The sequence below is a fragment of the Frieseomelitta varia genome, unplaced genomic scaffold, assembly GCF_011392965.1.
Source record: "Frieseomelitta varia isolate USP_RPSP 00005682 unplaced genomic scaffold, Fvar_1.2 scaffold_462, whole genome shotgun sequence".
In the NCBI taxonomy this organism is placed as follows: domain Eukaryota; kingdom Metazoa; phylum Arthropoda; class Insecta; order Hymenoptera; family Apidae; genus Frieseomelitta; species Frieseomelitta varia.
Window position 1 is genome coordinate 1,196,628 of NW_025110215.1, and position 22,723 is coordinate 1,219,350.

At 31.0% G+C, this 22,723-nt stretch overlaps 4 protein-coding genes across 11 annotated transcripts in view; 3 read left to right on the forward strand and 1 right to left on the reverse strand.

The window, feature by feature from the left end:
• Window positions 1–750: 750 nt before the first annotated feature.
• Window positions 751–3,104, reverse strand: LOC122532628 (YY1-associated factor 2). 4 transcript variants are annotated; one of them, XM_043661550.1, is made up of 5 exons: window positions 2,621–3,104; window positions 1,874–2,350; window positions 1,372–1,732; window positions 1,118–1,274; window positions 751–1,041 (listed from the first exon to the last, which is right to left on the reverse strand). In XM_043661550.1, exons 2-3 carry the CDS (start codon window positions 2,048–2,050, stop codon window positions 1,394–1,396), a joined length of 516 nt encoding a protein of 171 aa, XP_043517485.1. In that variant the 5' UTR covers window positions 2,051–2,350; window positions 2,621–3,104; the 3' UTR covers window positions 751–1,041; window positions 1,118–1,274; window positions 1,372–1,393. The 4 variants fall into 4 exon arrangements, with proteins under 4 accessions (XP_043517485.1, XP_043517484.1, XP_043517482.1 ...); XM_043661549.1 differs by having other exon boundaries at window positions 1,360–1,732; XM_043661547.1 differs by having other exon boundaries at window positions 1,118–1,732.
• Window positions 3,105–3,361: 257 nt separating this feature from the next.
• On the forward strand, window positions 3,362–11,351 carry LOC122532626 (WASH complex subunit 2). 3 transcript variants are annotated; one of them, XM_043661544.1, is made up of 13 exons: window positions 3,362–3,662; window positions 3,882–4,010; window positions 4,107–4,295; window positions 4,368–4,519; window positions 4,593–4,773; window positions 4,804–4,938; window positions 5,041–5,167; window positions 5,284–5,472; window positions 5,548–5,831; window positions 5,931–6,247; window positions 7,555–9,014; window positions 9,099–9,220; window positions 9,300–11,351. In XM_043661544.1, the coding sequence occupies exons 1-13, from the start codon at window positions 3,660–3,662 to the stop codon at window positions 10,800–10,802; spliced, it is 4,791 nt and encodes a 1,596-aa protein (XP_043517479.1). In that variant the 5' UTR covers window positions 3,362–3,659; the 3' UTR covers window positions 10,803–11,351. The 3 variants fall into 3 exon arrangements, with proteins under 3 accessions (XP_043517479.1, XP_043517477.1, XP_043517478.1); XM_043661542.1 differs by having other exon boundaries at window positions 3,381–3,662; window positions 4,593–4,938; XM_043661543.1 differs by lacking the exon at window positions 3,362–3,662 and adding an exon at window positions 3,673–3,712 and having other exon boundaries at window positions 4,593–4,938.
• An 891-nt stretch (window positions 11,352–12,242) lies between these two features.
• Window positions 12,243–15,805, forward strand: LOC122532645 (fatty acyl-CoA reductase wat-like). Of its 3 annotated transcripts, none has more exons than XM_043661611.1 (9): window positions 12,243–12,381; window positions 12,772–12,960; window positions 13,541–13,634; window positions 13,736–13,981; window positions 14,071–14,213; window positions 14,301–14,600; window positions 14,829–15,110; window positions 15,184–15,441; window positions 15,521–15,805. In XM_043661611.1, the coding sequence occupies exons 2-9, from the start codon at window positions 12,794–12,796 to the stop codon at window positions 15,627–15,629; spliced, it is 1,599 nt and encodes a 532-aa protein (XP_043517546.1). In that variant the 5' UTR covers window positions 12,243–12,381; window positions 12,772–12,793; the 3' UTR covers window positions 15,630–15,805. The 3 variants fall into 3 exon arrangements, with proteins under 3 accessions (XP_043517546.1, XP_043517549.1, XP_043517547.1); XM_043661614.1 differs by having other exon boundaries at window positions 12,282–12,381; window positions 12,781–12,960; XM_043661612.1 differs by lacking the exon at window positions 12,243–12,381 and adding an exon at window positions 12,455–12,627.
• Window positions 15,806–16,856: 1,051 nt separating this feature from the next.
• LOC122532656 (Krueppel-like factor 6) overlaps window positions 16,857–22,723 on the forward strand; it is a 336,309-nt gene continuing 330,442 nt past the window's right edge. Inside the window, exon 1 of the mRNA XM_043661634.1 lies at window positions 16,857–18,909. The gene's annotated coding sequence lies outside the window, so the exon portion shown is untranslated. The remainder of the gene's footprint in view (window positions 18,910–22,723) is intronic.

The window sequence follows — 22,723 nt, forward strand, 5'->3', positions numbered from 1 at the left end:
TTACATCTTAGAGGTCAATCTAACTAGCATATAAATATTTTACATAAAATTAAAAAAAATTAGTTGTATAGCATGTTAACATTCCATGTACTTATGAAATAATCATATGGTCCTTGTAGTCACAATAAATTTTGTGTCAATTCAGTAATGCTATTTCTTACCTGGTAACGAAAGACATGTAAAAATAAATATAAAAAGAATTATAAATCACAGTTATAGTGATTGGGTAGTTACTAATATGAGCTAGCTTTGCAGCTTTTATGCTCTGTTGTAGTACCAGTAATAAAAAAATGATAGTCTATAGACATATTTCACTATTTGTGATTTTACTATATAAAGAAATTAATATTTAGTAAATTGGTCAAATATTTTCGAATAATATATCGAATTTCTATATCTTAATATATTATTAAAGTATGGACAATAAAGAAGTACATAAAAGTTACATTTGTTGTATTGAACATAATGAAAATTGTGAGCAATCAAAATTAACAAAATTCTTTATTATAAATTCAGATATTATTTAAAATATATATTAAATCATGCAATACCTATTTCAATTTATATTATGTTCTATATTATGTAATTTAATTGCATATTCTTTTATGTATATATATATATATATATATATATATATATATATATATAAATTAAAAATTTCTGCAATAATGAAATTAACTGTTATTAAAATGTAAAAGTTGGAACAGATCAAATTTATAGATAATTTGGAATGGGATAAAGGTATATACGTACCAATGCCAGTTTCTTAATTCGTCCTTGCAGTAATTATTAAATAAACAAGTCAAATACCTCATACATAAATGAGTTCGTTAAAATATTCTAATTATCAATAATCTTACAACATGCTCTCTGGCAGTGGTGTCATAGATTCAATGAAAGTCATGTGGACATTATTATGTCAACAATTATTATATCAAATTCCATTTGCCATATTAAGGTACATATATAATGCATTTGTTATGATTAATATTGTATAAATAATGTCTTATGTAATATCCAAAGTTGCACAGATAAAATTATCTAAAAGATTTAAATAAATATTAAAAATCAATTTTCTGAATATTATTAATCTAAGAAATAAACAAATTTAACTAACTTTGTTTTGAATGTCAAGATTGCTGTTATGAAACAGATAGTTTTGATGTCAATATGTAGCAACAATATATAACATATTTCTTACATTATATTGAAGACATAATTTAATGTTTCCACTGATAGCATAAAACATTTGACTTCATTGAATGTTACATAACCTGTAACATATAGACAAAATGGTTGTTTTTGTCTATAGAATGGACCATAGTCCATAAAGATTGACATATATTATATATTAATTACATTAATTCATACACATATGTAATATAGCACTGAGCTAAGCATCTGTTCCTATATCAAGACTTCTAGAATCTTGATTAGAATCGTGTTGACTTCCATTTTCAGAAGAAGCACTGCTAGATAAACCAGATTGATCTGAACTTTTTTTCACTTTGGGCTTATATTCTGTAATAACGACAGTAACATTGTTCACTGTCACTTCATTGGTCTGAGCAGTACTACGATCTATATTTTTGAGACGAGGTGGATGCCTATTTTTACGCCTTGGTTTGTCCAATTTACGGTCTTTTTCTTTACCACTACTAGTTGTACTACCCCCACTTCCACCTTCCTTTTTTCCAGGTTTTAAAAGTGGTACATATTGTTGCTGTGCAACCTATATATAAATAATGTTAATGAGACTATATATTTTTAATATATTATAACTATATATTTTTAATATATTATAACTTTATTATACATCACTGCACTTATAATATATATAAAACATTATAATAAAATACTATAATAATGTAACCTGTTGTGCCACAAGTTGGGGATTAATACGGGGTTTCCGCGTAGAAGTTCCTTTGCGGACGTCACACATGAGGCACTTAAATGCTTCTGCGGTATTTCTATATGTGCAAACACTGCAGTCCCAATAGTTTTCTTCCAGAACCTTCGCCTGACGTTTTCCACTTCCCGAATGGTTCATTGTTCATGAAAGTCAGTTGTAGAACACTGTACCTTCTCAAAAGAGAGTTAGCCTTCCTATGCGTGCTTTCAGCCTCATTAAAAGTGATTTTATAAACACTGGATACTTTATGACAATGAGAATGCTCTAAAAGAGCAAGGATAAAGATATGTAATAAAAGAAATAGACAATTGCCTAAGACAATATTCTGTGCATCAACTAAACAAGATACACAATTGTCTGATGTATTCATCTTTGCTATATAAGCCATCTATATCTCTTTGTTGTGACATTCTGATGTACATGTTTTAAAATATATATCTAAAACAAATAAAATGTACATTTTATATAATATAGTAAATAATTGCTTTTAGTGCCTAACACAAATTTCACAATGTATCTGTAGTTTAACCCGTATATTGTGTAATAAACATATTTATTGTATTTATTATTACTTAACATATACACGCGCGTGCGTGTACATTATGATACATATTGTTTAAAAAATTAAATCGATTTATTACAAAAATTCATAATAAAATAGACTTTTATATAGAATAATATAAAATATTATTTATTCAATGTACCTACCAATTGAAAGCACCAATTTATGGAACTTTTTGTATAGTAAGGGTTATCCGTCGTTTTTTGTTGTATCACAAATTTTTACTTTTTTACTTACAAAACTTATATTAAACATCCATGGGGCAATGTGTTATTAATAAAATCTTAATTATGAAAAGTTTAAATACTTTTTATAATGTAAAGATTTCAAGCATTCTTTTTTTAATGAAACAGATGGAATTCTTCACTTGCATATAAAAGTAGCATTATTCCACATATACGATGTTCTCCTTGTCAGTATTACCAGTATATTTTATACACGTACACAAGACATTCTGACACATTTGAAGTCAACATATTTTTCTGAGTTTTTGTGTCATTGTAAAACAGTTACTTTACACATAAAACATTATAAAAACCAACTAACTCGAAGATATTGACAAACAATCCAAAGCGCTGTTCCTCTATAGGTCGAACAGCGGAATGTTGAATACGGACTAAAATACTGTTGGGTTTGGCAACATTGTACATACCAGTGTTGTAGATCGTAATAGAAAGGCCCTTTTCTACTTGCTCAATTACGAGAAATATGTATCAATATATTTTATTATAAGGTGTATCAGATTTTTAAATAACATGAATTATCATGAATATTATTTCACGATAATATAAAAAGATATTTATATGAATAATTTTAGAATAATGTGTGTTTGCGTATAAAGTTTTTAATTATTTCAATCTTTTGTTTTATCGAGTATTTATGTAGAGTTTTACATACTTTCTACTTAATGATACATAAGCAAAAAAAAAAAAAAAAATTGTAAAATATAGACTTCGGTTTAACTTTCACACATTCCTGAAAGTTTTCTCTTGAAACAAATACATAGATTTGACACACAGTAGATGTGTTATACGGTAGATATATGATAGTGCCGGACACGATAATTCTCAACTGTTAACTGGATGTTTTTTTCTTTTACTGAGTTTGATAAAAAATAATGCGACGTATGTAAATGTAATTACGAAGAAAAATAATAGTCTATTGTACAAAATTGTGCTAGGTAGCATGGTATGTTGTATAACTGTTTACCAGTTTTGACATTTAGAATTAGTTTCAAGGTTAACGAATACAAACAATAATAAAAATTAATATTTTTTTCATATGGAAAAAATTAGTACAGTGTGATTAACGTACAAACTTGTTTCTTTTTTAAACACATTTCTTAAATATTTAGTAAAAATACATTAAACAGTTCGAAATACATGTAACAAACATTTTATTTACTAGGATGTATCAAATGAGATGGATAAATCATGGGATCATCCATGGACCACAGAGGAAATGCGAAGAAAGAGAAGAGAATGGAGTTTAGCAGGAGATGCAGGACTCCTTAAGCATCTTCAGCAATTTTCCGATGTATGTTTGAAATTTAATACAATGTTTCTTACCAAGTAGCATATATTAAAATCACATATATAAATATATATTATATTTATTGACAATATTTTATAGAATGTAGTATCAAGAGCAAATAAAACTCAAGAAGCCTTAGATTCACTGACAACTCAACTAAATGAAACAGCAATATTTATAGATAATATTACCAATACATCTTTGGCTCTAGCCAATACTCAATTTATTGAGAGCCGTGTGCAGGAAGATAATATAGAAATTGGGGAACAAGTAGAAACATCAATTCAGGTAATTGAGAAGTTTAGAATGTAAGATATTGTTATTTTTCTCAATTATTATTATGTTAAAATTTGCCTTTAGCAAAATAAGGATGAAGATTCTATAACTGCAGATTTTATAGCTAGTGTAAGTGAAAGTGTAAAGCAAGGCCTAAATATAATGTATGAAAAATACAAAGAAATGGAGTTTGTTGATAGTGATAGTGAAGAAGAGGACAATAAAGTAGTACTAAGGTTAATGTTATTGTCAAATTATTTTTATTATTGCTGGACTATTTTTATTAAGGTATTAATAATTTAATTATAGTGTTGTATTGGGGCCAAATAATCCATATCAAGAACGACCTTTGCCTTATGTGATTGGCTCAGAAAAATGGAAAAATTCAAATAAAATTGGTTTAGAAAGCAGTAGTGAATCTGAACAAGTAGATGAAGAAGAGGAATCGGAAAGTGAAGATGATACAACAGCAGCGTTTAAAGATTATAATATGAATGCTGCACCAAAAGTTGCATTGTTACCTTCTTTGAATGAATCTGATTACAGTAAAAGAAATGATATGGCATATATAGGCAATGACAAAATGGATACACTTAGTCAAAATGATATAGATTCTGTTCCTGAATCAATTACTCCTACTGATACTGTATCAAAGGTTTTTACATTCTTTTTCCTTTTCTTTTAATACATATATTCTTCAACGTTATTTTTTGTTGTATATGTAATAGTATTATAAGATTTTTATATTTTGTTTTAGGTACCATTACCAAACAGCATAACACCAAATTTTGCAGAAGAGTTAGCTAAGCGATTAGGTACAGTTCGACAGGCCCAAAAACCTGTTGTAGATGAAAAAAATGAGTCATCAATAAATCGATTTAAAGGTATAATTGGTATAATTTAAATCTATTTTTTCTTCTTACTTTATTTTATTTTAAATTTATTTTATTATTTTTTTATGCATATTTGATTTTTATTACATTTTTATTACATTTTTTAGATGATCTATTTACACCAGAGGAAGATGAAAACATTTTGAGCGATAAATGTAAAACTACATTGGGCAGAAATAAAGGATATTTAAATGATCAATTCACTGGAGATTTATCGAAAGAAAAACAAATCAAATCGTATAAGAATAATATCATACCTGCTAGCATTGATGTACCGCCTCCAATTAGTACTGTTTGTAAGTTTTTTGTAGCTTAATTTTTACAAACTTATGTCTTTTTAAGATATTTCATAAGAGAATCTGTATTTGTAGCGACGAAACCAAAATCTGCAATCGATGATCTTTTTGCGGATGTTGATTCCGATGATATTTTTTCGCCGAAGAATACAATCACGAAAAATAAATATTCTAGTAATAATAATCAGTCATCAAATTCAAAAAATATACAAAAGAAATATTTAGAGACTGTAACAGCAACTAATAATATGGCCACAAGTACCCCAGAAGCTGACGTAAATACTACTAATTTATTTAATGATGACGAAGATGTTAGTGACCTCTTTGGGTCATCTAAAAATCCACAGCTAAATAAAAAAGTAGGATCGCGTAAAATAAACTTAAAACATAAATGTGAAACATAAATAATTTTATGACGGAATTGTAAAATTAATATAATATCTTGTATAATATTTTAGAAACCAGTAGAGGGAGTACCAATATTTGGAAGTATCTTAACTTCAGAGATTGAAAGTAAATTATCTCGTAGGATATCGCGTACTCAATCATCTGGATCATCCGGAAGTAATACATCAGCGAATTATGAAATTAGCAATGAATCAATACTTGATCGTTCGCGAAATACTATTTTGAACAATAATATTAATGAACGAGACTCTATTGTGATAGCAAGAAATAATACAGAAAATTCGGTCATCGTCGCCGAAAGTAGCTACAGCAGCGGAATATCGATTCATCCACCAAGTATCAATAATACAGGTGGTTCAAGCATAGGGTAAGTTTCAATTTTTTTACTATTGCTATAACTATTGCTATAAACTGTAATTAGTTAAATTAGATTAAATAAGGAATCAGATAATCTAAATTATGGGTTATGATATATTCTGCTATAAATAAAATTATTGGATTTACGATTGCTGGGTCATTTTTGATAATATATTGATAGAAAGTTATATCGTTTTTTTGTTTCTACACGCATAAAAAATATACGAACTACGCATATAAAATATTAAATTGATGATCCAAACATTAGTCATTCTTCATTGCATTACGGTGATTGTATTGACTATATGCGCGAACTCAAGGCGAGCGCCTTCAGTTTACTTTACTGTATCTTGTTCCAAGCTAGTATTTCGTAGACATATGTTCGAATCAACAGTTCTCAAATTGTTTATTTATTTCTAATTATAAAATCTAGTAAGTACTACATTATTTCTTAATAATATACATTATTTAAATCTTGATGATAATTTTTTAGTTTGCGCAAATAGATTCTGTATAGATTCTATAGATTTTATATCACGTTGCTGCTAGAATATATATAAATTATATTATCAGTCAATAATTTTTCTTGAATAATAGTATAATATGTAGAACAGTGGGTAATACTATGTACATACATATTGATTTAAGATCAGATCACTTACGCAAGTCCTGTTATATGACCGTTCGAATAGCGCATATATTGTTTGTAATCTCTGTAACACTTTTCCATGAATAGATACGTCTTTTTTGAAAGTCAAGTTATTAAATTTATAATTCTTTTTAGCGTGTCATAACAAAATTTTTCGTGATATAATTTAATTTTTGTCAATAAAAATTGAATCACTTAGTATATCATATTATCGCTTCAGTCCTTTGACAATTTATTACATGCAATTATATATTTATTTTGTCGCGAGTTATTGATAATTGCCATATTATGTATCATCTTGTTATACATATTTTTGTATCTCGCAAACATGATATTGAATAATTGAATTTGTTTTAAAACATTGTTTCATTGAAGAAAATATTAGTTTCATGGAATATTAATATTTCTTTATGATAAATTCATTTTAGATATTGCATTTCACATTTTTCTCAATCTTTATTTGAACAGCGAGCGTTGTCTTATTGATTTTATCATGTCTAACTCTATATGTTTTATTAACATGCATTGCGTTTTAAGTTTCATGTTTCACTTTCCTTTTATTTTATAATTTTAAAACGTATTTTTAAGAAAGAAAATCGTATCTTTTAATAAAGAGAATGAGATTGTTATTTATCCTTGTTTCAATTCTTATGGTTATTTTGTTCTAGCGTTGACTTCCAGCCTCAGATGACGTCAACACTTTTAAAATCGGAAGAAATCTACCGAGAACGAATCAGCAATGACAGCCTTTTCACTGCACGTACACAGAATGCAGTGAATGTTACTTCGATTTCGAATTCGACAAATAATCAGCCGCAGGAAGAATCGATCGAAGATATTTCTTCTATACAACAGGATGATGTATTCGAAAACGAAGACCTGTTTGGTCCACCTCCATTACCAAAAGCGGATTCAAAGCCAGCAAAATCGAAGATTGCGTCATTATTTGACGATTCTGATTCTGGTGACGAATTATTCTCGACAACCAGTTCAGGTTCTAGATCGCAAAGAAGTAGCGATTTATTAACTTCTCAGTACTCCGATAAAATCAAATCTACGCAACGGAAAGGCCTCTTTGATGAGGAAATTGATATATTCGATAATAAGGATTCACCAGACGTCGATATTTTTGGCATAATACCGAAACCGATTGCAAAACAGGAAAACAGTACCTCTAATAGAAAATTTTTGGATATACCTGATGATGATCTATTCGCAAACAGCATCCGAAATACGATACCGAAAAACAATGGTTTAGAAAAGAATGAAAACATTACTACGTCGAAGGAGATTAAATTGTTTGATGACGATGATATTGAAAATAATGATTTATTTACTATAAAACCTGTCAAAAGCGAAACCAAGAATGAGCCTAACATTTTTAACGACGATGATGAAAATGATTTGTTTTCCGTAAAGAAGCCAATTGATAAGAAACAAAAAGATGATAAACAGTTGTTAGAAACGGTTGCATCCGGAATAGATGTGACTCAGAAAGTTTCCGTTGGGAAGAGCGAAAGTAAGAGTAGCGATGCTCTTTCAAATAACGGATTGTTTTCTACTACCATTGGGTCACACGGATTAATTTTCGAAGATGATGATTATGATGATTTGTTCAGTACTAAAAATACATCAACGGAAAAAATAAAAGAAGATGCAAATTTGGATACGATGGAAGAGACTAAAGAACGTTCTATTAAAAATGTTGAAACATTAAATGATTCTGATATCGTTATCAAATCTGAAGGATCGAATGTCCTTATTACCACGCCTAAGATAGAAAAAAATAATGATACACAAATTAGTAGCTCTGATGAACGCGACTCTATGCCAAATACCGAAAACGGATTAAAGAAGAGCCCTCCAAAGTCGTTAGACATACATACAACTGCTGCTTTGTCTTCACCCGAAAAAAATAATCAAGGAGCGAAACGAGTAGTTTCTGGAAAGATAAAAAATTTAATGGGAAGAATGAGTGACTTGAAGATGATCTCGCCTATGGATACACCACCGGTATGGCGAAGAAGCAAAGAAAAAATGGATGAAGAAGATAGTGCAGCGGATAGAGATAGCGATGACGGTGGATGCGTTAGCATACAAGGTCATAATTCGCCATTAAGTGTATCAGGTAATATATACTCATTGATTTTTTAATGTGGTATAATTTACTCTTTTAATATGGTATATCTCAAAGTCAAATATTATTTTTCAGAAGACAGTACTACACAGAAACAATCGCAGCCGTCGACAATTTCGGATGAAAGTAATGTAGAAAATGCCATTAGTTTCGACGAGCCAGCTCAAGTAGAAACATTGTCTATTACCGCTTCAAAGGTAAACTATATTGAAAGCTTGAAAAATAATTCTGCTGATCATTTATTTCTTTATTTCTATTTTTTTTATCATTTTTCAGACCCGAGTTAGAATACAAGCAAGACGTCGACCACAAAGTAGGCAAGCACGAAAATCTGCCATTAGGCAAAGCGGAATCGATTTTGATACTGTAGATGCTGTTAAGAATAATTCACAAGATGAGAATCAAGTTAATCAATCATCAAGTATTTTTAGTAAAGAAATCTCCACGACTGCGAACGTTAGTGCCCCGCATACCACCGTGATTTCTGATCACTTGATTTCGTCAACAAACGATAATCTTTATCGAACGTCTGACACTAACATATTCTTGGTTGCGGACGATAAATCTGAATTAGGTAGCATAAGCAAGGAAAGTTCAATGAGTGCGAACAAAAATACTTTACTGTCCCCGTCTACAGACGAAGAAGATTTATTTGACGTACCGCCAGATTTACCAGAGGATCCACAAAAAGAAGATACATTGTTTGGTAGAGCACCTATTCTTTCTCCAGTTGAAAAAGTTATTTCTGAGAAGCCACCTGTTACCTTTAAAGTATTAAAAGACACGCACATTAAACAAGTCGATGATGTAGAGACAGAAACAGGAAAAACTCCACAAAAGATAGAAAAAAGTAGCGCGCTATCTGAATCTAACATCGCTTCTAATGAAAATGTTATAACTTCACGTGCCATTAAGAAGGAATCCAAACCAGAAGATAATACGAAATTCGAGGACAAATCAGAAGAAATGATCGATCCATTACGAGATGATAGTCATGATCCGTTGAAAGATCCAAGTCAGTTATTCGCTTTTGTTACGAAAACACCGTCTCCAGAAAAAGGAAAGAACTTGCTTTTTTCCGAAGACGATAGTTTGTTCTCTAGTGGTAACAAGAAATTAGCTGAAGAAAAAACTACGAAAAGGCCAATCCTAGACTTGTTTACTGATGATGTGGAAAGTGATCTATTTTCGGTGACTTTAACTAAATCTGTAAAAAAACCTTTGAAGGATACCAAGATTAGTTTGTTTGACGAAGAAGATGAAGATGATAGCTTATTTGGATCTGTTGCAAAAAAATCTACAATGGAAAGCGAACCTGGAAAGAAACATTCTGCGGAGCAATCTGCGAAGAAAATAAGCTTATTTGGTGATTATGATAACGATACAAATCTATTTTCTGAGCCATTTGAACAAATACAGAAGTCAGATTCTGAAAGTATTCAAGAACCATCGAATAAAAATAACATATTTACAAGCATTACGGAGACCGTGAGAACCTCGCACATTACGGATATTTTTGCCGATCAATCGAGCGGAGAAGATGATATTTTTACCAAGATATCGGCCCCAAAGAAAATCACTGTCACATCGAAATCCCTGTTTCCTTCTGATGACGACGACGACGACGACGATAATATTTTCGGTAAGAAATACACAAGTGAATCGCATATAAAAACAGCAGAAATACGCTCGAGCGTTAAAAAAGCGGTGACAAGGGATCTAAAAAAGACAGCTGAAAAGATTGGCGAAGATCCATTGAGTGCTCTATTAGATGATTAAATGTATTTTTTCTTTTTTCGGAAATTATATGTTATTGATATTTGTTGTTTAATGTATACATTCCATAAATTTATGAAATTAGAACAGGAAACATAGAAATTGAACATATACAATACTTTCGAAGTTGTATATTTATCGAAAATCAGGTGTACAAATTATGAATAACGCTGTGCGTTAAAAAATATTGTCACTACAAAATGATGGAAAAGAATTTGATTGTATATATTTGTTTTTATTTATTCTTTCTATTGCTACATATATTTTGCAGTATTTTTTCATTGTCACTGTTACAAATAGAAATCATAAAACTACTAAAATCATAATAGTACCGAGGACAACGAACAACAGAATATTACACAAATAAAACAGTAATTAATATTGCTTGATTTGTTGCCATCTTGTTACATAATCCTTTCGCATAGTCTGCAAGCAATGCTTTTACATATAATGGTATATCATGATAAATATTATATTTTCTGTAATTTATATATAATTCGTCGTGTATGTATATTTTATTTGTTGATAATACATATATGACATTCAGTAATATATTGTATTGTATATATTGCATTCTCTTTATGAAACGTGTATTAGTACAAATAAATTAACAAAATAAATATCATTTATACTGTATTTAAAGATTTAATTTCTATTCTCATGCAAACATCAAGATCAGTATCTTTAATGAAAAGATAATTTTTATTAGATTCATGATCATTAACTAAAGTAACTATTTTGCAAATTTTATCATTTATGTATATTTCTAATAAATTTATGTTAATAAATTGAATGCAGAATTTTTTTTTTGAATATTCATTAATTTCTAGCAATTTACGCATTAAAAGGTTCAAAGGTACGTCCGGCATTTACAGAACAATGCTAGTATACTTACAATTGAAATTATATGTGAATTAAGGAAAATGAATGAATTTGTAAAAAAGAAAATAAATGAAAGGAACAAATTAAAATCAGATAGAACAAACGATTCATTGTTTTAAACAATAGGCATATTGTTCATCTAACTATAAAATTAATCTTCTTTTGAAAATTGTTTATGTATTTATATTCAGAAACTGAATAGGAATAGATATTTAAAATAAATTATTGAACTAAATTTCATGTTCAACTCCATAATTTTCATTAATTTTTACATTTATCTTAAAATAAAATCCTCAGTAGTTCTTATAATGACATGTCATCACACCTGTTTTTACAATGACATTATCATTTTTTAGTTAATTACATGGAAATATATTCGTCCTCAATTCATTTATTCAGAAAGTATTCCAAAACATGAAATAAACATTTACAGGGATTGTTTCGCGATGCATTTACGTGATATCATTTCCATAATTATTTAAGCATGACTCTTAATCTTTTTTTAACCTGGTCATTTGGTAAATGACTTTTTTAATTTGCATAAAAAAAAATTCACTTCTATGTGTGGCGTAGTTATATATTCAAAGAAATGTGTATCTGTCCAAAGTTATTCGAACGGGGTCGGAATATCTTACAGTTTAAATTCATACGTCGTCGAATTCACGTCGAAGGTGTTAGTTAAATTGCTACTTCATATTTGGTAAAGAAAAAAAAAGAATCAATATTACTGTCGTACTCTTATCTTCTTTCTTCCCAAATTTAACTTTTTTAAATCGACGAATTTCTTTTTATCATATTTTTTTTAAGTTCGCTTTCATAATTATGTCATCCATATCATATATTCTATTAATTACTAGTATTAAAATGGAGTAAACAAACTATACAGAATTCAGGGAAGAAATATGTTAAACACTTCTTTTAGTTCAAATAATGAATTAACATTTGAGTAAGCAATTCATATTATTAAAAAGTAATATTTATTTTCTAGATACATTTCATCTTATTGCCTTGACTTATCAAATATATCATTGATATATTTTTAAAAATTTTTCAAAACAATTATCATATTGAATTATATATATTATGTGAGATTTAACAGGTAGACTGTCAACATGTCTGCAGTTAGAAGTAATTTATATATAGACGACCTAGTGAATTTTGCTGAAGCAACGATTTCAAATGAAAAAAGTGAAATAGCTGAATTTTTTGCTCATACTAACATTTTGATAACAGGAGGTACAGGTTTTCTAGGGAGCCTAGTCATCGAAAAGTTGCTCAGGTATTTTACTAATACTACACTATATTGAAACAATTTTTGAGACATTAAACACACGCAATAGATTAATAATGACTATTTAGTTGAACAACATATAATCATTTATTTCCTGTAATTTTGTTCTGTAAATCATTATATGATTTATAATCTATTTACGGACATAAAAAATAATATCACTTTGCCTTGAAAATTTCGTTAGTTTAAGTTTTGATATTTTTTTAATTATAATTTTTATTAAATATGTCATTTCTAATATATCTCAATTCGTCCATTGAACCATTGGTTTAAAAATACATCTATTTATAAACTTACGTTAATACGTTACATCTGAGTATAGTGACTATGCAATTTTCGAAAAATTATACAACTACTCAACAACTTTACGATTTAAATTTTAATTTCATTATAGATATATTTAATATCAGTAATAGAAACTTTTTTGATATTTTTATTACGATTAATACGATATCTTATATAACAAACATTATTTGATTCATTGACTTGGAATATACCTATGTGTTAATATAATTCTTCCATACTTTTTTGGGTAGTTATTGTACTTCATTATATAAAATGTTTATAGATGTTGTCCAGGTATTACAAAATTATATATGATAGTAAGACCAAAAAAAGGAAAAACTGCTTTAGATCGATATAAAGAAGCTTTTGGAGAAGTTGTGAGTAAAATAAATATTATAATAAATATAAGTATAAAATAAATATTTTAATAAATATAATAAACGAATAATATAAATTGTACAATATTTTTATTTATTAGATATATGATAAGTTAAGACATGAGCAACCGAATTTTCTACAAAAAATAGTAATGTTAGAAGGTGATGCAATGGAAGAAGATTACGGATTGTCGCCAGAAAATAAAAATGCTTTAATGGATGTAAACATTATTTTTCACGTAGCTGCAATTGTACGATTTAATGAAAAACTTCGAACTGCAGTCAAAATTAATGTTAAAAGCACAAAGTTCTTGTTATCATTCGCAAAAAAATTACCAAATTTGAAGGTATATCTAATATTCTATACAAAATATGTTTCACTGACTTATGAAGCACATGAATTATTATTAATAATAATAAATCATTACATTTGTAGGCTTTTGTATACGTATCAACTGCGTTTTCACATTGTATAGATAAAAATATCGATGAAATACACTATACAGATATCGATGCAGATAAAGTTCTGGCATTATTAGATATCTTGGATGATGAAAAATTGGATCAAATAGAATCTGTGTAAGTGTTATCTTGATAAAAACTATAAATTTTTATTCTTTGAATGAGAATGATTATAATAAATTGCAAATATTTTTTATAATATAGATTGTGTAGTAAATGGCCAAATACATATATATTTACTAAGGCACTAGGAGAGAATGTAGTATTAAAATACAGTAGTGATCTTCCAGTTTGCATTGTACGACCTAGCATTGTTATAGCAACTTTCAAAGAACCAATTTCTGCATGGATAAATAATATGAATGGAGCTACAGGTGTAGTTCTGGGTTGTGGTACAGGTTTACTACGTTCATTCCATTGTAAAAAAGAAAATGTAGCAGATGTCATACCAGCAGATTATGTCATTTCCAACATTGTTTCTTCTGCTTGGGATGTTGCCAAGAGGTAAACTTTATAGTTTTTTGTTAATTTTATAGTTAAATTGAATTATAGTTTAATTAGAACATTAAACATTAGAATTGAGTAATGTCAAAAATAAAAAGAAAAGAACAAAAAAAGACAATTATCAGAAATCTGAATAAAACTGGGAAATATTTGAATTGATGAAAAAGTATATCTAAAAGACATAGAATATAAATTTTATACTAATATAGTAATTATTTTCTTTCATAGAAAAGCTGCAATAAAACCAGACCAAGTTTCTAATCTAACTAATGAAGAAAAAATACCTATTTATAATTCGGTATCTTCTTGTCAAAATCCAATTACTTGGGGTAAATTTGTGGAAAAGAATGTAAAGTATGGATTGGAAATACCTAGTATAAACTGTGTTTGGTATTATATGCTGATACTCAATAGATATTTATTTGTTCATAATGTCTGTGTTTTTTTGCTTCATAAAATACCAGCAGTTATTGTTGATACATTAGTTTATCTTGCTGGTCGGAAACCTACGTATGTATCTCATATCGAAGTTATATTGATAATTACATAAATTAATAATAATATCTCGTTAATATGTTTTTAGATTAGTAGGTATATACAACAAGGTACATAAATTTACTGGTGTGATACATTACTTTTCAACAGGCGAGTGGAATTTTAAAAATGACAACGTTATAAAACTTTGGAACAAAATGAATTCTGTTGATAAAGAAATTTTTTGTGTTAATGTACAAAATTTGGACTGGGATGAATATTTCTATCAATATGTAAGAGGTCTTCGTTTATATATATTAAAAGATCCTATGGACACACTACAAGCAAGTCAAAAGAGAATTAGAAAGTAAGCTTTCTTACTAAAATTTATCAAGATGAAACTTTTTATTACTATACATTATAACATACAATTTTTTATGTTACAGGCTACGTGTAGCGCATTACTTAATTGTACTAATAGTTATACTAATAACTTTATGGATAGCAATATCATTTATAAGTTTCCTTTGGTCATTTTGTCCTTTATCACGTTAATAATTATAATAGAAATATTATATTTTTTTTTATTTATAATTGAAAATAATCTTGCCTTATTATCGTGCATGCTCCAAACGGTTGTTCACAAATGACTTGTTTCGTTATAAGGACAATAGATGTCGCCACGAAGCTGTATTATTTTGATTAAAATAAAATATATTTTTTTTAAATATGTTAAATTTTCTAATCTGTAAATGAAAAAATATTTGGTTTCATATTTCGCAATATCCTTTTACTTATAGTTTATTATTATTATTGTTTATTATTATTACTGTTATTGACAGTTTTATATATTTATTTATTTTATAATTATCATAATTTATATAATCTTTACATAAGCATTTTATAGTACAATAGTGAATCAATTCTTGAATCAATTTTTAAACATCAATTGTTTATGTGTAAACACATTAATAAATAAACTAAAATTGTACATACAAAAGAATATAAATTATTAGAAACGTTAATATATTATATCATTTAAGATTTTATATGCCATGTCTGTAGTATATATTATTAAATATTTTAATTTGAAAAAACAATTGAAATCGTTATATTTAAATATTATATTTTAGGAAAGAAATTAAAAACTTGGTTTTATTTTGTAAATTTTGTTTTATTTATTAATTTGATCAAAATGAAATTTATGACCACGTTATTAAACATTCGCGCTATAGATACATTGTAATGTTATTATAGCATAAGAACACTATTGAAATTGTTGATTGTTTGACTTTTACTTTTGTCTAAAAGTACTAGTTATTTTACTTTTTTCACTATAAATATCATATTAACTACTTTTATAGCTTTTAATTATTTTTATAGCTTTTTAAAAATATAAATCTAAATAAAATAAACACAAAGTTCAATATGCATAAAAAAGAAATATATATTTACATTCTTTTTTTAAAATGAAAGAAAATTTTTACGACTGTGTATCAAAAAATTTATTGAACATGTCCATTAATTATTTGTCATATTATAATAAGCTGATTATGATATCAGTGATATCAAAAGTAATATAGAAACTTACAATCAAGACTACAATATTAATAATAGCCGATGAGGAAAAGAAACTGGTAAATCGTGCGCCATTATCGTACATCGGGCGTCGGAGTGTGGTGCGATACGGGGATGGAGGCCGCGCGAGCAGGCAAGCGGTTCGAGCGAACAGAGTCGAGGATCGAGAACCAACCGGTGACTCAGGAAGGCAGTGCACGCCCGACTGCCGACAGGAGCGGATGGCGTACGTTGCCGCTCGCGCCACGATAACCTCGTGATTTTCCTTTCTGTCATACACCGTCTCAGTCACCGTCGTCGATTTCTTGTGACGAGCCACAAAGTATTTCAAACCATCTACCGCGACTGCATAGAGTCGGTATCAGGTTCAATTGTGACGTTGCGTGCCGCGCTTCGATCTCGAGATAGAAAAATAAAAACGAACGAGCGAAAGACAACAGGAAAGGAAATAAAGAAACGGGAAAGGCGAGAGGTAGATTCTTTTTTCGTTTCGTTTTCTTATCGTCTCGGTTCGTCGATTCTCATCGTGATCGTCTGTAATCGACGGACATCGCATTCGCGCGCACATCTTTAAATACCACGTGTGTGCGCACGCACGCACCAACTTCAACGACGCACGTACTATACATTATCAGACCCGCGCGACTGGCGTACGGGGCGCCCTCCAAAAGTCGTGTGTGCGCGTGCAACCCTGCCGGAGCCCGCTGACGTTCGTTACCATAGTAGCGCGCGTGCCGATCAGCTGATCGTCGGGATCCGAGCGTGTTCGACCGTCGGCAGTCGGCCAACAGCGGCTCCGTCCACTCGTTTCGTGCGTTCGCGCAGTTCGCTTGCCTTTCGCGCCGTGATTTAGTGATCAACAAACCAACTGTTTCATTAACATCCCATTTCGTGGCAACGCACACAGTCGCAGGAAAATTCTCGAACGAACCAGACAAATAGATCGTTCTCACCGCTCGGATCATCTTAATCACCGTTATCGAAGTTGAAAGGATGCACTGTAACAGATACTCGTGCTATCAATGTAATTAGCCGAGTAGACGATCAGACATTCGAGTGAAGTATGATTTGAAATAGATAAAGTCGAACCAATTACGTTGCTCCAGTAATTCGTGGTGTGCTTGCGGCAAGGAAACGCCAATGCATTTTGGGATACACCGTCGCATATGATTATCGATACCTTGCCATGATTTACGTCACACGTTTCAAATTCTACCATCCAGGAACGAAATTCAACAGAAATATATCCAACGACAGTGATTTGGGGTACTAGTTATCATGATTTGTTCAATTGAGCGCTGTAAAGCATCTCGGTTGAAACGTCGTTTGGTTGTCGAACATTTTCGAATTACGTTCGAACAAAAGTTTATCGAACGTGAGAGTACATACCTAATAATCGAAACTATATTCGATAAATAACCGCAGTAAATACAGACACAAGCAATAGTGTGTCGTCAGGTGATTTTACGAACGTATCTGAACGTGACTTTGACAGCCAGTGTCATCAACAAAACGCTACAATACCATCAAAACAAATTCACAATGAAAAATGATATCTTTATCTAAGTAGATATCTTTCGAGCAATTACGTCGACTAATTTGCATATGGAATGAAATTCGATTGCTTGAACTAAGTCGACGGTGAATTGCAACACTCGCAAAAATGAAACGCAACTATTTTGAATCGATCGATGAGAAGCTAGTGTCGTAGTACATTTTGGGGAAAAATATCGATATATCGATAATGCTTGGTGTCAGGTGTCGCTAGACTGCAGTGAACGATGGCCGCGCAAACTTCGTACGTACGAAACGAAGAACGGAACGTATCGGAATTGAAAATAGCGGTCGTGGTGAATAATAATTTTTGCTAAAACAAGTTACGAACTCGTTTGCGATAATGGTATATCGCAGAATGTGAAAGTTTCTTCATAGGAGTCCAATTTTTGACAATCGTTTGTACCTGTGGCAGATCGCGTAACTGCATTGACCAGACTCTCAGTGAATATGTGAAGCAACTGAATTCTCTTTTTTTTTTTTTTATAAAACTTTCGTCAAAAGTGATCTTTCATTTTGTTTCGTGCCGTGCCTGTAACTGCATTCCTATGCATCAATCGCTACAATGACAGTTCGAGGTAATTTCTCGTTCACGTGAAAACTCTGTGATAGCCGATGCCAGCAACGCCATTATTGGGATTAAGTCAAGTGTGAAAAGAAATCCAGGAAATCGGTTCCTGAAATCATCTTGATAAAAAGCTTGGTAAGTAAGAAACATATTTGTATATCCATATATCCATCTGGATGAATTTCTTTTTCTTTAGTGTGTTTGATAACTGATGAAAATTTGACGAATGATATTAGCCAATCAAATTCAAATTTCGGAATAACGAATAACATTTCATGAGTACCAACTTAATATATTTACTTACGTCACGTCAGTTTTTCCCGCCATTTTTCTTTTTTCTTTTCCTTATGTATTCCGCGTAAATAGAAACGAATAAAATACGTAATTTTATAACTGAAGAAACGATTGCAGTTGAGCAAACAATTATTATAGCGTGTAACGTAATTATAATTTTTATGGCTGTAAGCAGAAGTAACGTCGAGCAGAATATAAACTCTAGTCAGTTGTCGAGTCGACGAACCTCTATCGATCTTTACCTCCTGTCTGCGTCTGTCCTCCCCCGCTCTGTCACACAGGAATGCAAGCTGTGTTGTATGTATTTCTGGCGTGGTTATTTCTTAAGTTTTTCGAGTTGTAATTGCCATCACAAAATGTCAGAATAAACCGGTTAATTGACACCATTGGCTCATTATCATAAATATTCATGTATCATATTGTGCGCATATACGTGCAATGAAAAATATTTCATGTTAAAAATATCTGTTTATAAATCTTAGAAGATATTCTGGCACTATACATCTTACATTATAGTTATTTTTTAAAACATTGATACTAAACGAGTATTTTTATGCAACTTTTTAACTAGATTTTTTTTACTTTTTTTATTTCAAATTAACTTGGAACTTGGAATATTTTCTTCGAAAGAAGAAAGTATATTACTATGGTAAATATTTATAAATGACATTGACGACAACTCGTTGCTAGTGATAAGCACATACTAATGATAAACACCGCCCGCATAATAGAGGTACTCGCTGATAAGCTCTTGGCAATACATAGACATTCGATAGTTACCGTTGTTTTCTGTGCACTTACTATTCATATTTCGTTTTTGCTATTGATTTTTGCTACTATTAGTTTTTATTCTTACCGTAAGAGAAGGAAAAAGGACACATTCGTTGAAGTTAATTTTTATTTAAACTTTTGATTCAATTTAATCTAATTTCAACTCAATTTACTATTTCCTATTGAATTTTCAATAGTAAAGAATTCACTTCTTGCGCAGAGTCTAGTCGCATTCATAAACGTTCGTAAATGTTAAAAACGGAAAGAATCTCGATCTTGTACCTGATCGTACAAAACTATATTTAAGTAGGTACTTGTTCTTGTAAAACCGTATTAGACGCATTCACCTTCGTGGCTACTGCCCAACTAAATTCTTACAAACTAGTTCTGAAATTTATGCGATGCTCAAGCGTGCACAACCTAAAGAGGACTCTGTTTTGTTACGCACTCCTCTTGGGACCTACCACTTCGAAGCGCAATAAACTGAGACTTTTAGCACCCACGATAAACGGAACTTTGATTCGATTATTCGTTTGACGAATGACCGACAGTCCTTCCAGTTTTCGTACTCTACAATCATTAATTTAAATAGATACATTTTGTTCACAAAATGAGCGAGATCGAATCAATATCGCTTTATTTTGATTACAAAATTATTAGTCGTTACAGAATCATGTTCTTAATTGGATACATTCCTCCGGCTGGATCGTGTAAGATTTAATTAAAATATTCCAATTAAATGTGAAAATAGTGTCGTAAAGTGTAAATTTCCGCGGCAAGGGTGTCGTTGTAACTGGAAATTAATGCTGTCGCAGCGGTGGTCCAAGATATGAGTTTGTGTAGATAGACGGTGCAATGTACCGAACATACAGACGGGAAACGGCCAGGCGCGTCTTAATTTGCGGTTGCACGTTCCTAATTTTCACTGACGGTTGTACACCCAACAAATAACGTTTTGTCACAGTCGTGCAGACATTAGAAGGAACATAGTGGTACGAAGTAAGAGGCAAAGAGACAGAGAGGACGGTTATTAGTCGCTGGCGGTTATTTCATTTGCGACTCATGATCCACGATACGAGTTCTTGTAATTGTCAGGTTTACGAGAGTCTCTTTCTACGGTGTTTTGCGACAAAGCTTCGTCCAAGCGTGTCTAGAAAGTTATGGCCGTTGAAAAAAGTACTGTTAATGGTATTCGACGCGCGAGAGCTACGCAAGGAATACGATTTATTGAAATAGTGTTTTGATTGGTTTGGGAAATTTTTAATTATTTGGTTATTCACGTGCATTTACATACAACAGTTTCTTGTTGAATCGGAACGTGATAAAACGTGTTTTACGGTTTCGAAAACGAAAAGCTCATGTTTCCTCTCTAGGTTTACAAAGATCTCGACAACACTCGAAAATCCTTACGTTTCGTGTACTTATATTTACCTACACGTAAGAGATGGTGAAGTAGCTTGCGGAATCTAAATGAATAAACAGTTGCGCGTCTGCAGGATAACTGTAATCGTATGTTTTTTAACTTTCGTTGGTGCGGTTGGTGCGGCGTCTTCGATATGTTACACGAAATTCCATTGAATGTCCATTTAATTGTTAGTTACAAAACACGAGAGGTTTCGAGTATTTAATTTGAAAGAAACGTTTGCGAGTGATTTATTTAATTGAGCAAGCAGCTCAACTGCTTTCATTTCTAAATGAAAGAATCAAATCGATTCCATGGTTCAACGAGTCCAATTTTTAGAACTAAACGATGAGACAGGAATAGACTAAAGGCCATATTTTCCAAACGATTTATATATATATATATATATATATATATATATATATATATATATATATATATATATATGTATACTTTGTTCCAAAAGCATGATATTTATTTAGTTAGCCACTTCCACTGTGCGCGATGGTAGACAAATATCTGTCTAACCGAGGTGTTGCACGATGTTTGAGTCGCAATGCGCTTTAAACCAATTTTTCTCTCGAACGGGTGAAGCGATGCCCGTGACTTTCCGACATTGATTTCGAACTCACCTAACTGTTCCTTCGACTAGCCACCTATCTTGTAGACTGTCAGATTGTTGACACAGCTAGTGACACGTTTAATAGGATTATTTATGCTCCTAAAGGCGCTTAAATGGTTCCACGTTCGTATCAGCTTCATCTACCTGACGGCGCGTAGCATAATTATGTCGACACGGTTTGCGTATCGGGGCTCAGTGAGCCAAGTGACAACGCCTAGTCGTCCCTGATTTTGATTTCGCTTCGACTTCCGATCTCGACGACGGGACATTTTAATCGCCTACGAACGCACGATCGTGGCAATGCGCGCCGCATAACTTATTCCGATGATTATTGATATGATTATCTCGCACCAGTGCGCACGAGCTAACGAATGGGCATTAATTGAAAAGAAACGTTAAATACGATGTTTCTCGCGTTCGAATAACAGTGTTCCCTCATCTACGGCGTTCCATTCGATGCGTGTTGCTTGCAGGTTTATCATTTGCTGGTTAATTGTGCGTTTGATTCGAACGTTGAAAACCACATTTATCACAAAACTTGGAAATCGTTCGTTTCGTCCATTGTCTGTTGCTCGCGTTGCATAAATTTTAATGGGTTCGTTATTTATGCGTGTTTTTCGTTAAAATTTTCTTTATGTGGCAGGATATATGTCTTAATGCATCGCAATAATGAATTAAAAGAGAGAGAGAGGGAGAGCGAGAGAGAGAGAGAGAGAGAGAGAGATAAAGCCACTCACACGTGAACCATTTTCTCTCCAATTAATTTCTGCACGAATATTTCTTCGTACGCGTGTATCTAAGTAATATAGATTCGTGTTCTTAATTGTTAATATCTAATTCATCTCGTATTGGAACACACA